The sequence below is a fragment of the Amblyomma americanum genome, chromosome 6 (assembly GCF_052857255.1).
Source record: "Amblyomma americanum isolate KBUSLIRL-KWMA chromosome 6, ASM5285725v1, whole genome shotgun sequence".
NCBI lineage: Eukaryota > Metazoa > Arthropoda > Arachnida > Ixodida > Ixodidae > Amblyomma > Amblyomma americanum.
The window spans coordinates 7355630-7371480 of NC_135502.1; the positions used below are offsets into that span (position 1 = coordinate 7355630).

The following is a 15851-nucleotide window of genomic DNA, read 5'->3' on the forward strand; positions in this document are numbered from 1 at the left end:
TTCACGCCGTTAAATCATCTGCTCCTCAGAAATTCAACCCACACAATTATCTGTAATATTATGTTCAACATACAGATTTTCTGAAGGAAAATAATTGACAGAGTTGGGGAATAGTAGCTGTAGACTCCAGAAATGTCATTTTTAGAAAATCGATTTTTGGGTTATTTTCTGGTCCCAGAGACCAGTGCCCTGCCTCAAGTGAACGTTTTATAAGGTGCCGTTACCACTAAACGCCAGCACCAGCTTGCAATTCACCATAACTCTTTTAAAACAATCCAAACAAAAGCATAATGCAAGAAACTACAGGTGCCAATGAATTTTGGACCACTGAACTAGAGAAATGCACTGCCTTGCTGATATATTCTCATATTTTTAACTGCACTTTAGCCTAAAGGTAAATGATAATTTTTTGTCTCTACAGCCTTTGGCTGACGCCCAACTGGAATGACATGACAATGTTTTCACAACAGAGCAAAATACAGGCAAAAAAATATTTCCGCAGGAAGTGCTCAACTATGTCAGCAGCGATAAGTACAAGCTGTGGAGTACAGCAGCCAGGTGATGGCCACAGTGCGCCAATCAAAAGGTGTGATATGAGGGATGAAAACCTACTAAACGTAAATGAAATAAAAGATTCTGCAGTAGCAGTTCTTTAGCTGAGCTAAGAAAGCTTCAGGAAGGTCATCGAGATAAGTATCATGCAAGAATATAGCAGTATGCTAGATTTGACACAAAACATTTACTGCTTTCAGGAATGTGCATAAATTGTCCAGTCAAACCAGATATTTGTTTCTCCAAAAGCAGAGCCGGATACAAAGAAACACTTTGTGAAATACAAGTAATATATCTGTCTCAATTTTTATACTCTATACATATATATGAAGCATTTTCATATATACCTCATGCTCCACAGGTTCTTCTAGCAACAAATAGCTTTCAATCAAGCTATTCATGTCAGTGATTTACAGGCTGCTTCCATCTGAACACAGACAAGTAATTCTAGTTCTTACCAGCAATGTTTATTCACCTATTGCAACACCGAGCTACACATATGCAGAAAGAAGAGGGACTGGCTTAGAACTCGGGCCGCTGATCCCTCGGAACAGTGCTGTAGTCTTGCGTCGAATAGAACTGGAGAAAGAAATAAGAAATGCAGCACATGTAGGCAAATAACACAACAAAGCAGGGACATAAAGCGGGCAGTGTCTATGAACACCTATACAACCTCACTGATGACACACACTTTCAGGAGCTACGAAACTCAATCTCTCACAAATTCTCTCCAACAATTTTCGTGCCACTCGTACCTCCACTGTGGATAAAGTTAGTTGCTTTCATGTGTCTTACAGCAAGATAACGACAAGATGATTTTGCCTGGTTAGCCAAATGCAAATTAGGTGCCCTCACACTTCGGTTTTCACTTCAGTTTTGGTTGAGGCTCAGTTTAAGAGGGCAAAGCAATAACTGTGTGTTCTCAGTACATTGCACACGGATGGAAGTTGACGAAGACGATGACATCCAAAGCACAGCGCCAGAGACTGGCAGTTAAACACGCAGGATGTTCGGCTGCAGCAATGACATAGTGACCTAATACAGTGGCCACAGAAGCTGATCTGTTTGTGCCACCATGGGTTCGAGACCCACTCGTAGCCATAGAGTGTTTTGCCATAAAGTGCATGTACAGTTGGCCATAAATCCAGCTGGCTGGTTGCCCATGTGGGCCACCTGCCAGTGGCTTTGGACAAACATCGGCAAAATCACTGATTGGGGGTTTTGGTACTAGCGCACTGAAACCCAACCAAGAAGAATCTGAACACTCACTTTTTCATCAGATTACTTATGCATGTGAAGATGCTGAGGCCATAACAAATCTAAGGTTACTTAAAGAGACACCATTATTACTTTCGTGCCTTTCCAAAACAGCACTATATGAGTACCTCGGCTTGTTTCCCAATATAAAATAAAGGTGAACATTACTGCGACCACAAATATTGTGAATATGCCTCTCACTTCCAACAACACTGGGACCTCACTAGCAATGTCACATCAACTGAACTCGCTATGCTTTCAAATGGTACACGTCACGAGCAAAAGATATGCATTCCCTGAGCACAGCAAATCATGACATATGTCTTTGAATGCCTAAGCTACTGGAACTTTAGAATAAAAGCCATAACATTGTTTAGTTGTCCTCTGATAAAAATATTGCAGCTAATACCCTTGTAAGGGCATCATCATAAAGCATAAAAACACTGCTGTTTTAAAAGATCACTAACTCTGTTATATTACTATCATGCGGGCACTTCAGATCCCTATCAAACCCAACCCCGATTGAAGTTTCAAGCCGCTGCAGAAGTAACACTGCTACACGTTCCCACTTGATCAGCGAGTTGGCCTGTTGAACGACACGTGGCACTGCAAGCCCACGTGGTTGTATAAATGATGGCAAACAAACAGGTTTGTATAGAGGGAAAAGTAAACAAAAGGATTTTTGATAAAAAGAAATGCGGTTGTGACGCAACTACTGGAGGTTCCATTAAAACGAGTGCCAAACACCATAACACTGTCCTGTGCACGTGGGTGCTTTGTCTGTTTACTGCCCTGGCAGGCAGGCAGCCTTGACAGTATGAACGCAATTTTGGAAATCAAGCAGCACTGAATAAAACAAATATAATTTTTCATAGCTTTTACAGAATACCTTTCTACAGTTTCACTTTTATTTTGCATTTGATTGTTTCTTCAGCATGAGAGCAGCAGCCCTCGTTCGTACTTCGGGAGCCAGAATGGGATCGAGTAGAATCTGGCTTGATCACGATTGAATTGGCCATGTAGCTATGTCAGATCTGCATTGAGCTCGATCTCAATTGTCTCAATCACGATCGAAAGTGCCCACGTGACAGTGGTATTATGCCATCTCCCAAGCAATGAAATCAACCAGGTGGGTGTGCAACCAGAAGGTTATTGCCATAACAAGCATTCATGAGTACACAAGCCCCTTTTCACTACTGACTGTTGCAACGCCAAAAACGCACTGTAGAGTGCTTCTCTCGCCTGAACGACTCACTTATCCACACTAAAATTTGACGCTTATCCACACTGAAATTTGATGCAGATATAGCAAACAAGTTTCTTGCTTCTTCAATACCAAGTTTGGACCTTGTACTTGACCGAATCGATCAAAATTAACTTGACGTCCGTGTCGTCTGCAGCATTGGCGACCCGAAAACAAGCAGCTTTCACAAGACTGGTACCAATGGCGCAGTCTGATGCCTATCCAAGGAACTGTTGTTTTTCGTTTGAGTTGGGGGAGAGGAAGATGAGCAGCTCACTTGAAAATGCTCTGTCAACTGTTTTAAACATAATGAGCACAGAAAACGTTGTTTACACAAATTATCACAAAGTTCGGTTTGTGCCTGCTGGAATAAAATAACCATTCATCAGAGAAGCACCAGACGGCACCGCCAGTATCAGTGATGCGAAAGCTGCTTGCCTTGCGTGGCCGATGCTGCAAACGATACAGATTTCTAATTACTTCTGATCAAATCAGGTAAGTACACCGTCCAAACTTGGTATTGGAAGAGCAAGACGGTTGCATAACATCTCTGCATCAAATGTCAGCACTATTAAACGAGAGAACCATTTTAAGGTGCACTTTTAACATTGCAACAGTCAGCACGTAGTCCGAATGAATGCTTCATGATGTTTAAAAGAAGGCACTTTTTTTCATTCTCTTTGCTTCCCTAGCAACAAACAAGGTAGGATAAACTATATGTCTGCTGAAACATCACAACGTATCGGAGCTTCTGCAGTTTTCATTGGCTGCCTTCTCGTTCAAGGCTAATCGGGCAAGCAACAGGCTTCTTTCTCCATACCTTGTATTGCTTGTTCTGGAATTCTTGCCAGGGCTCAGGGTTGGTCTTCTTGTTCCAGCTGCAATATTTAGAATGCAAATGCTGCCATCACCAAAGCGCATTAATCCAACATACGCCAGTCATGTGGTCAATAATTAAGCCTATTTTTGCCTTGCCAGCAGAATTTTGAAGAAAACAAATGAGCTAAGATAAAACATTGCCTTAAGAGTGCTAATACGGCAAGTAAAGCCAGCCACCTTTTCTATTTTTTTTTATTATTTGCAATACCCTCAGGGACTGGGGCGAGCGTTACATACCATATTCAACAAATTACAGGAAAAAAGAGAAAATACAGATACACATAGAACGGTGAACAATTTTTCTAGCTGTTTTTCTTACCATCAGTAACACAGCGAGTTGAGCGAGTTGGTACATACTTGAACAAAAACAGCGCAGAAACAGGGACAAGAAAAAAGACGGGGCAAGCGCTGACTAGCAACTGAAGGTTTATTGAAAGGGAACACGTAAAATATACTCTCTTTACAACCAAGCGCGCACATGAGCTGTACCAACAACACTGATAAGCTGACAATTTCAGTCATGGGGATCGAGATACAATAGCAGTCAAGAATGAGGACGGATAGGGTGCTTACACATGTGTCGCGATTTTTTTGTGGATATGAAATTCTTCGCTGATTTCCTAGTTAGTTTATCTTTGTGGATGTACAAGATCTTAGAATTGTTAAAAAGTGGAGTACATGGTTCCTCATTAGGCTTGGTGTTACGACGACGTTCTTTGTAGTGCAGGGCTAGGTTTTCCCCATAGGTTCTCAACATATTTCTTATTCTTACATTTGTGTACTAAACACTGTGTGACGTTGGGTGATGCTTGTGTGCCATCTCCTGTGTTTTATATCGTCCCTCTTATGTAAATGCCCTTTGGGCCTTTAAGGATATAAAACATGATGATGATCAAAAGAAATTATCACTATAGTAGAATACTACTTAAAGAAACAGCAGTTGGTAACACTAGGCCATGGTCCGTGGCGCCCTGTGTTACTCCACTGACCGATCCCAACGATAAACAATCAGCTTTTTAATGCTGACGGTGTTAACAAGCCACAGGCATCAAATTCTTGAGCTTATAATGTCGTCTAGTGGTTAGCTTCTTGTTTAGGTAACAAGAATCTTAAGTTTTAACAACAGACTATTTTTTTGTCGTGGAGGAATTCTGTGTGGTGGTCCTGAATGTGGGTGGAGCTTCACTACAAACTTCAGTTGTATGACTACAGTGGTACGGCATGGCATGGAATGGCATGGCGTGGCATGGTATGATATAGTACGGTTCAGTATGTGCAACTGAACGCCCAAAAACTACATGTGGGCTAAGGGAAGCTGCATCGGCGGGCTAAAGATTATTCCGAGTGCTTGGGACTCCTTAATGAGCACTGGCATTGCACAGCACACAGAAGTTTATGACTTATGCCTGCATCAAAATGCAACCACCGCTGCTGATGTTCAATCTTACGGCCTTCAGCTTAGCAGCCCAATACCAAGACACTGAGCCAGCCACCACAGCAGGCCACAAGTTAATAAAATTAACTTAAAATGCATAAGGCCCCAGCGAGAGTGCACAAAAAGTGAATGAATGACACATAGAACAGCAAGCACAAAGAATGGCAGATATAAATTGGTGTGATGTACTAACACGTGAGGTGATTTGCAACGCATGCATAATTGTGTTGGTAGTAGTGGTAATATGTTGCGTTTAAATTCGTGATGCGGCATGTTGGCTATGGCAGAGACTGTAGTGAAGGGCTCTGGATTAATTCAGGACAACCTGTTAACGTGCACTGACATCGCACAGTGCAAGGGCGTTTGTGCATTTTGCCTGTATCAAAATGCAGAAGCCGCAGCTGGGTATGATTCCACGGGGTGCACCCAAAAAAAAAATTCACCCTCACCTTTTTATATGTTCTGCTTCACAGCTTTTCAGTTGTTTTACAGGACCATTGACACCTCATTTTAGTTGCATGTTTTCTTCTTTCAAATCATGTGTCAGACATTAGAAAATATAGGTAACAAAGCATCTTTTGTAAACCAGCGCGAACAACGTCGGACAAGAACAAGAAGGATGTGGGACAGCGCTCGTCCCATTCCTTTTTGTTCTTGTCCGACTTTTTCCTCGCTGTTTTACAAAAGATGCATCTGTACCAACTTGCCCAACTGAACGTTATAGTTAAAGGGACTATGCAATTAATAAAAAGTCACTCGTAAATGTTTTCAATGCTTAGAAATGATGCTAAGAAGCATTCACACCAAGTATGAGTCTTCGGAACTGAGCCGGCAATTTATTATGAATTTTTAAAAACCGTGTTTTTTAAATTTCGCGGGCCGATTGGTGTGCTCGTAGTGACCAATTTTGAAACTAAAATCGTGAAAAAGGACGTCACTGTACCCATGACGTCACCAGGCCACCACACACTGTCATTCGCTGGAGCCACGGCAGCCACGACGTCACGGGCATACTTCCGGTAGCCATGAAAATCGTCTGCTCGTGCCGCCGCGCGACCCTATCGGGCAAGCGCGAGCCAGGGCACTGCCTTCGTGCATATGGTTTCAATTTTCCCCTGCTGCCTCCTTCTGTCGGGAGTTCCGGAGCCACTTGCAGTGGCTCGCAGAGTCGCTACTGTCGTCGCTGGCGTTCAGCTGGTACGGCGTGAACGCATAGGGCTCGAAGCTCATCACGGCCGTAAGAGCCAGCAGTCGCGTCTCGAGGTCCGGGTCCATTACTGCTACTCACAACAGACGACAAGCAAAGAAACCCGACGCGCGCCGCAATCACGCAATCACGCCACCGGCGCTGCTGCTGGCGTACTAGGAGCGACAACCAGAAGTTCCAAAAGGAACGTCAGCGGATGACGTATTCATGGGCGGGGCCCAGTCCCAGAGCTGTTTTCTTTATTTTTGTCTGGTGCCCCGCGTGGACGAGTTGAGGGGAAAGAGGAGGAGCGTAATTTGTAATCGTCTATATCTTCGTTGTTATTGATGCTAGCTTAAAAATTCTTGCGTTGGGGTGACGAGTGATGAAATGCCTATCTCTCGTCTGCTTTATGTAATCTCAATTAATTTATTGCATCGTCCCTTTAACAATGTGGTATTTGCCCACGGCAGCTAAATGATCTAAAATACAATTTCTTCTTGATGCTCTCACTGTTCCGGTTTCACCAACCGAATGACAGCCGTGACACACTGAGTGTGTTAGGATGTGTGATGCATGAAAAAAAAAAACTGCAATATAATCACTGACACATAGCTTTAATCCACTAGAATGCTTAGGACAGCCTGCTTCAAGAGCTGGAATGCCAACAGACATACCAACAGTTATATTGCTTTTTTTTTATGCCTCACTGGCCTAAAAACTGCCAACTAGTCACATTCATTGTTCAGTTGATAAAATCAAAACAGTATAAAGAGGAACCCGCCGCAGTGGCTCAGTGGTTAGGGCGCTCGACTAGTGATCCGGAGTTCCTGGGTTCGAACCCGACCGCTGCGGCTGCGTTTTTATGGAGGAAAAACTCTAAGGCGCATGTTAAAGAGCCCCAGGTGGTCGAAATTATCCGGGAGCCCTCCACTAAGCCCTACACTACGGCACCTCTTTCTTCCTTTCTTCTTTCACTCCCTCCTTTCCCCTTCCCTTATGGCGCTGTTCAGGTGTCCAATGATATATGCGACAGATACTGCGCCATTTCCTTTCCCCCAAAAAACCAATTATTATTATTATTATAAAGAGGAACTCCAATTATAAATTTTTTAGCAGTCATAGGGGAATACCATGAGGTGAACTGCATATTCCAATGTCGAATGCATCATATGAAAAAATAATTATGCAACTAAAATTGGGAGTCTATGGTCCTTTGTTTATTTTATGTTTTATACCAGACTATTTTTACCTGCTCATTTTGCGGCCCTCATATTCCCACTGATCTTTGCTTCCTGTGTGTCTGCTTTGTTTGGCTCTAATTTTTTCAGCTGCTGCCTCCGAGCTGTCTTGTGTCACCTATATACCTAGTCTAGGGCCCTCCGTCCTGTTTTCGGTTTGCTTTTCTTTCTCTTTGCATCCTGGAACAACGACCTGGCAATTTTAACTCTCGGCTGTATTTAGCAAAACTGTTTTTGCCTTAAAATGCTTCCTTGCGTTTACAGTGCTTTGTTTCTTTTTCAGTTTTCTTGAACTGGCTTTAAGCCTGGCAAAGCACGGCTTACCCAGGCTAACTATATATTTTTTTTTTCAAATCTTTTGAGAGGACCAATAAAAAAAGGGGGTTTGATACGTGACCTTTGGGTCAGCAGCTGAACACCAAAGCCACTAAGCCATTCCAGCAGGTATAATGGAAATGACACATGATCCAAAATATTCTTGGAGACCAGCGCAGATACAACTTGCAAAGGCCGACCCAAGTGACCCAATTTATTTGCTAGAGCAAATGATGCACCTTCACTAGTCTGAAATAGGAGAGCACCTACAGATCATCCATGTACTCCATTACTTTTAGCCACACACAACATTGAATGAAGAACATGCAAGCGCTGACAAGAAACGCTACATGCTAATGAACACTTAGCAGGGAAAGCCATTTGCTCAGGCAAAACTTTCTTTAATAGAAAGGATCAAATGCCTTTCGCAATAGAAATGTCAAACTTGGCACCTGATAATCAATGAACCTCCCCATAATTCTTACATTTGCAGGTACCAATTCATTCTTTATTACTTTGTGCCAATCCCATTTTATGCATTAAGTGAACTGCAAATAACCAGTATATTTAGAACTACCAATTGAATGAGGGGCTGACATTCTGTTGACAGTCTCTAAACCTACAAAACAAAAACTGCTGGGTGGCACCTACATTCGCCACACACACAAAGTAAGTTAATCTGTTCATGAAGTAGGAAGTCGTGCAAATTACATTACTGTCCCTACGATGCTGTTTTACGCAGATCCAAATCTAGCACTCACAAGGCCAGCTGAACAAGTGAATTCCAGTGTCCTAAGCGCTTACTATTACCTGACATCCGGGTTCCTGAGCGCGAGACGAGCAGTGTAGAATATTGCTCCTGCCATCCCGACGCCGACGATTGTAACCAGGGGAATGAGCTGCAGACAAAAAAAAAATGTGAAAATTTCGGTCATGAGGGCCTGTCTTACCGCATGCAAGGTAAGTACTACTTGAACATATTCGAAACGTCCACAAGGTTCCAAGGGGTTTTGAAACCACACAGACATTCATACCGTAGCAATTCTTGATCAGAGAAGCAAGCGCGCCAGAGGATAAATGCTCTGAACAGTCAGTTGCGGCTTTAATCAGCACGCGGAAGTGCAGACGACGCGTTTCTTAGAGGCTGACAACAGTTTTAAATCGCGCATCACAAATTAAACTAGAATACGTACAGACTGACGGAAACAACGAGTCACAGTGGCAACAACTAGGTTAGGTGTAGCCTTGTAACCTTGAGAGCGGTAGCACATGCAGAATAATCTGCTGCTGCGGCCCCTAATTTAGTTCGCACATTAAGTCAATAAAATGGCTTCGCTAACGAGCTGCATCAAGTTTTGATGATTAAAGGCGAACTGTTCAGCGTTAAACCTCTCTCATGACCACGTACGCAGCGACGGTTAAGCGACCTTAGGGTTAGACTTGTACGAGAGCACCGGCTAGCTCTATCTGCTTTGTAAAACGAAAAATGATACCGAGCAAATCACTTTTTATTTACTTACGGCTGGATGCCTCCTCATCCCCTGCAGCGAGAAACTCCTCATGATGCGCGTTTGGGAGCAAAGACCTAACTGTCCTCAAGGTGAAGTCGAAGTAAGCGAAAGAGCGCAGCGCAGGTGGAAGCAGGCGATCCTGCAGCCTCTATTGGCTTCGGCTTTGCCTCCTTCTCAGAAGTTTCTAACAAGCTGCTCTGGAAGCTGCTTTGCGCGTTCGCGCTATTTATGATCTTACATGCGAGTTTCGATTTTTCATACAAGGATTTTTCATAAACTGTAAAGAAGAGCCGCCACCGGAATCTCTAATACAAGTTCCTACTCTCGAGGAATGGGAGGCTTTGCTGGTCAGCTCAGACGTGGGCGTTCAAACCCGGGCCATTGAATGGGCTACTCAGGTCGCTGTCAGCCGTGGACTGATAGCCACCTAGCATGGATCATCTGCATTCTGCCTTTTGACGAAATAAATGTATTGCAATCTAATTCATACATGTATTCAAAATGGCTCTCCGAAGAGTTCGGCCGTTCAGCCCCGTCTGTTCTGTTTGCGGGGACAGAAAAGCAAACACTCCACACATTTTATACTTGTACAATCGAGATAAACCGACGGAGGGCCTGCAGCTCAGCTCGGCGGGCTTCGGCGGGTCACGAGAACACGAGAGGGGACGAAGAGGTCGCCGGAAGGCATCACCGTTCGGCCACCTGGTGTCTGGCCTAGGAAGAGGCCCACCATGAAGATGGGAGGTCTACCCCCTTTCGTGACCCCAATCTTTCTGAAAATAAAGTTGTTCGCTCTCTCTCTCTCTCTGAAATCTGACACGCATTGTCAGTAAAACTTGGTGCTGGGGTTAGCGCTCTTCTGTGTCGTGTCGTCGTTCTCTCGCCTTGTGTTCGTCTTTTTTGGAGCTAACTTATTTCAAAGAACCCATTGTCAGGTTTCCTTTTTAGCGCACGAAATTAACACACTTAATGCTTTGCATTACAGTATTTGACATAGCGTTACTTAACGCTTAGCGTGTAGAAATTGAGCACAAAGATGACAGCACCTTGTGTCGCCTCTTCCTGTGTTTTTTCACCATGTTGCTATTCGCGGCGAACGGCGGACGCAGATATTAGTTTCATCTGATAAGTGAACTCGACGCTGTAAAATATGCACAAGACGAGACAGCATCGAGAATGTGCATCGTCATTTCTGTTTTAGCTCCGCCGCTGTAGAAGCCATAGGGATGGAAACGGTACAAGAACTGCACGTTATTTAAAATATTCTCAAAACGACAAGACTTCTTTCTCTTTCCCATTTTCCCCCATTATCTTTTGGCTCACTCGTTACGGCGTAGCTGCTGGTCCTAAAGACGCGGGATCAAATCCCGGACGCAGCAGCCAGGCGCGTTTCAATGAGGGCGAAATGCAGAAGAGTGCACTTGTGTGCATAGCGATGTCGGTTAAGTAAAAGTGGTCGAAAATTCGAAGCACTCCATTGGGCGCCTCTTCCTTCCTTCCTTCCTTCCTTCCTTCCTTCCTTCCTTCCTTCCTTCCTTCCTTCCTTCCTTCCTTCCTTCCTTCCTTCTTTCACTCCCTCCTTCGCCGTTCCTTTAAGGTGCATACACTCGAGGTGCCCACCAATAAGTGAGACAGTACGTCTTTCTTTTGCTAGACGCCTACCGTCTCACTACCCCCAACCAAACCGATGCTTGACACCTGAGGCAGCTCCTTTTTCTTCCGTGCCTCTTCTTCGCCCCGTGGTGACAATGGCCACCACGCCGCCCCTAACAATTATGCTTTTACACGCTTTCCGCAATGCATCTGGCACGCAAGGAGTCTGTCTCATTACCCTTAGGATGTAATGACTCTAATGCATGTCCTGGCATTTTCTTCCTCCATGCCGGTCACGCAGAAGCCGATCCGGGTTCAAATCCGGCCGCGGCGGTCGCGTTTCGATGGAGGCGAAACATAAATTGCGCGCCTGTGCTGTGCGAAGTCAGTGCACATTCAAGATCCCCAGGCGGCCGAAATTATTCTGAAGTCCCTCACTACGGGTCTCTTCCCCCTCTCATTCTTCTTTCGCTCCCACTGCCATCCCTTCCTCACATCGCTGTTGAGGAGCCCACCGAGTACAGCAAGGAAGCGTCTCGGCTTCAGCCACGGGACAGCCGGCTTCAGACAAACGTCCGATCGTCTTAGCCAATAAAACCCATCACAAGCCGTCATGCGGCATGATCAGCTAACTTCTACTCTCTTCCTTTTGTAATAACACGTTTATTTCCTCGGTTACAAATTGATGGAGGAGGCGAGAAAAAAGTGGAACTCTGCTTGACAAAGTTGTCGTTGGCCTCTGTTGGACTGGCACACACCCACGGTGGGAGATTCACCAGGGTGCGTTGCGAATTCAAACAGGGAAGCACATTTACTAAGTTAAGCAGCCGTGGGTAACTTTCGAATTAAAAAGTAATGTGATTTAGAAAATTGTAACTTACGCAGGAAACTCCCTGACGCAATGATGTAATCATGGAGAATTGCACATTGGTTTCAGGACATATCCCCTGGAGCTGGCACCAAAGGAGAGGAGGAGGACCAGAATAGGAAAATAATACCCAATCGAGGTCTGCAAATAAGTTCGGAGGGAAGCCAAAGCCCAGCAGGACAGGATAAAATGATCGAGTGATTCAATTTCTCCACACGACACGTAAAGGTTCGACGGAGAGAACCCAGATCGGAATACTGAGACCCCATAAACTGACGAGATCCCTAAAATGTTTTTTTTTCTTTATCTCAATCGTGATATTCTGCAGCGCAAGAGGGTCATGTACACCTCGCATTGCATTTAGTAGCATAGGCCGATACCTCAAGGCGGATACCTTCCTAGGGAGCGCCAAATGCCGGAAATCAGCTGTATACCAAAAAAAGGCTCATGACTCAAGTAGTTCAGATGCTGTAAACGTTGACAGCGTGCTATTGTCAAGCGCACGGTGTTAGGAATAAAGGGGACAACAGGCCCGCAGAGGGCGGATTCTGCTAAAAATCAGCCATTGCGTTAGATGCAGCGCCACAATGCCCAGGCACCAAGTGGGGAGCCCGGAACATGTCCTTGTCTGATGCTGCGCTATTTTATACGTCATGCACTACCAACAAGCCCAAACCGCCACCTTGTTGGACTTATTTCTGATATTTGCTTTAATTATAGTAGGACGTTGTTAGTGTAAAGCACAGTGGGGCTGAGCTGGTTAGCTTTGTAGCCATTTGTGAAGTATTTCGTTTCAGTAACCAAAGCTAATCATGTCCCAACCTAAGTCTGATTGTGTGACCCCTGTCCATGATCATGATTAGCAGAATAGAAGCATACTATGCGCAAACCTTTAGAGCGATCGATAGCTCTACTCCTATCATGACTCCCCAGCGGCGAGTTGCAGCGTATAACATCTGGCTCCGTAGTTTGACCTCTAAAGAGCCACGAGTGTTTCTAGTAGCGTTCGCCACGCGCGCCGCAGAGAGCAGGAGGAGGGTAGCGGCCATACCAGCAAATGCGCGCGCCACCGAAAAAGAGCGGCAGATGTGCGCTTTGTCGCCGTCGCCCGAGTTGCGGAGAGGAGGAAAGGAAGACGCTGAGTGGTTAGTGCGCTCGGCTACTGATTCGCATTCGAACCCGAGCGCGGCGGCTGCGTTCTTATGGAGGAAAAAACGCTAAGGCGCCCGTGTGCTGTGCGATGTCAGTGCACGTTTAAGATCCCCAGGTGGTCGAATTATTCCGGAGCCCTCCACTACGGCACCTCTTTATTCCTTTCTTCTTTCACTCCCTCCTTTATCCCTTCTCTTACGGCGCGGTTCAGGTGTCCAACGATATATGACACAGGATAATGCGCCATTTCCTCCCCCCCCCCCCCCCCAAAAAAAAAGACAATTATTACTGATTCGCAGTACCCGGGTTCGAACCATACCGCAGCAGCCGCGTTTCGATGAAGGCGAAACGCAAAAGGCGTCCGTGTGCTGTGCGATGTCAGCGCATGTCCCCAGGTGGTCGAAATTATTCCAGATACCTCCACTACGGCACCTCTTTCTCCCCTTCTTTCATTCCCTCCTTTATCCCTTCCCTTACGGCGCGGTTCAGGTGTCCACCTGAGATATGCGAGACAGTTTACTGCATCATTACCCTTCCTCAAAAACCAATTTCATTTTTCAACAGAAAAGTTTTCCTCCTCCCTGAAGGGGACCGGTCCCTCTGTCCATGGCTCATGCAGTGGCTGACTGGCTCGGTGCATCAGCTTGCGCCGGTCATTCAGGCCCGATATGGACAGCACGGCTTCCCATTGTTGGGGGGGGGGGGGGGGGGGGACTACAGGGTTGAGATGGCACACACAGTGTAGGCATAGGTTAGGGTAATGTGTGGAGTGTAATTTTTGTAGCAAGCTCAGATGAGTGCATTGGTTTGCAGCTTTCACCGGGCGACAGCCTCGTATCGCCCGATTCCTTTGTGTGGTGGTGAGCTTGCTACACAAATTACAACCCACAGATTACCATAACCTATGTCCACACTGTAATGAATACCCATCCCTATACCATACTACCTAGGTGTGCCATCTCAACCTCTGCAGTCTCCCCTATCCCCAACCGCACACCCCACCAAGGGAAGCCGTGCTGTCCATATCGGGCCTGGATGACCGGCGCAAGCTGGTGCACCGGGCCAGTCAGCCGCAGCATGAGCAACGGACACGGGACCTCTTCCGGGCGAGGCAAACTTTTCTGTTGTCCCAATAAATGTTTTACATCGTCATCACCACCGCACTGGCCACTTCGTTGCCTGCGCCCACCATCACACACTGCCCCCTTTCCTGGTTCAATATTTTTTTCGAGCAGCTGCAGACAAGAACGGCTTACACTGCGGCATCATCGTCGCCACCGCTACATCCCCTGCTTTTGAAGCGGTAGCTTCACTACGCCACGTAAAGCCAAGGTCACCGGGCCGAGGTGGAGCCGTTAATGCGCATGCGCGAGCAACAGGTGTGCCGCGCGTGACGTCAGAGTTGTGCCCGCTTGCCACCGCCGGCTCCGCAGACTCCGCGACTCCGCAGAAGCCACGTCAACGGATCCCTAAGTAAAGGCGAGTCGAGACCAAGAAGCCAGGAATGCCAGGGCGCGCGGCCGGGACGCCGGAACGAGAGGAACGGCAGACCAAAACGACGCCGTCACGAAGCGGAGAACCGACAGCGACAAGCCGCGAGCGAAGCCACGTCTTCTTCGGGTCAGCTATCGCGTACACACTAGGTTTAACCGGGGCTAAACCATCAGCAATTTTGTTAAAGGCATGTAGACGATCAGTGAGATAACATTCCGTGCTAACTTATCGCGTTTATTCATGCCGCGGGCTACCCCCGATGTATACTTCATTGCAGTGGGAAAAGGGGAAACCGGCCTCCAATGGCGTACACTGCATGCCTATTGGCTGCGTAAGTTCGGGGAAAATTCCACGCCCAGTTCGGCAGAATAGTCATCCATGCTATCCAGATCAGCCTGGAAAATAATCACGAAGCGGTAGTGTGAGCCAGGCATAGCACGGAATAGCCTACAATCTGCTTTGCAGTGGTTACCACTCGACAAGAACAGAAAAATCTGGTCTCGTCAAGGTAGATTTAGTCGAGTGAAGCCTCTTCGGTACAGTAACCTTAATTTGGATTGCAGCGCTACCGCTTCAGCACGCGCGAAGAGAAGGAAGATCCTTCAGCGCGAGCCCAACAGAACGCGTCATGCTCCTCGCAAGCACGGCAGCCATCACGCTACACTCCGGACTTTGCACGCCGCCTTCTTCCATGGCCAGGCTCACTCAATACAATAAGTGTGGCCACAACGGCCCGCATCACTATGCCCACAGTCTCTCTGCCATCAAGGTTGCAAAAATGGCGTCATGGCATGCTATATGAATAGCCTTAGTCATGCGTGTGTCGTTTTTCTTGTTTCCAATAGACAGTTAAATTTTACGAGCAAGCCAAAATTGTCGCGTAACATGTGCCCTGCTCTGCTCTCTTCCCGGTGAAATTCGGCGGCTGCATTTCACCGACACTGCAGACTAAGAGATGGCAGTGGAAGTAGCTTTGTCATGTGAGAACCAATTTTTTTTTACACCGAAAAACTAAGAACCACAACCATTGCACGTATGGTGCAAATTTTTTGATGCGACCAACCTGATCGCACTTTCTCTTTGCTTCCCATCTCGTGCGCTTCGATAATAGTCAAATTTATCAAC

General features: G+C 46.1%; 1 protein-coding gene across 1 annotated transcript; it reads right to left on the bottom strand.

The window, feature by feature from the left end:
• Positions 1-997: 997 nt before the first annotated feature.
• Positions 998-9798, bottom strand: ND-MLRQ (NADH dehydrogenase (ubiquinone) MLRQ subunit). The gene is made up of 4 exons (XM_077668391.1): positions 9629-9798; positions 8919-9007; positions 3873-3930; positions 998-1131 (listed from the first exon to the last, which is right to left on the bottom strand). The coding sequence occupies exons 1-4, from the start codon at positions 9668-9670 to the stop codon at positions 1075-1077; spliced, it is 246 nt and encodes an 81-aa protein (XP_077524517.1). The 5' UTR covers positions 9671-9798; the 3' UTR covers positions 998-1074.
• Between the last annotated feature and the right edge of the window lie 6053 nt (positions 9799-15851).

Bases quoted from the DNA above. Each gene is read 5' to 3' on its own strand.
- ND-MLRQ (XM_077668391.1), bottom strand. From the start codon at position 9,670: ATGAGGAGTTTCTCGCTGCAGGGGATGAGGAGGCATCCAGCC. The intron at 3,931-8,918 runs GTAATAGTAAGC...TAAATATTGCAG, and splicing joins CTCAGGAACCCGGATGTCAG to CTGGAACAAGAAGACCAACC. The intron at 1,132-3,872 runs GTATGGAGAAAG...TTCTTTCTCCAG, and splicing joins TCCAGAACAAGCAATACAAG to TTCTATTCGACGCAAGACTA.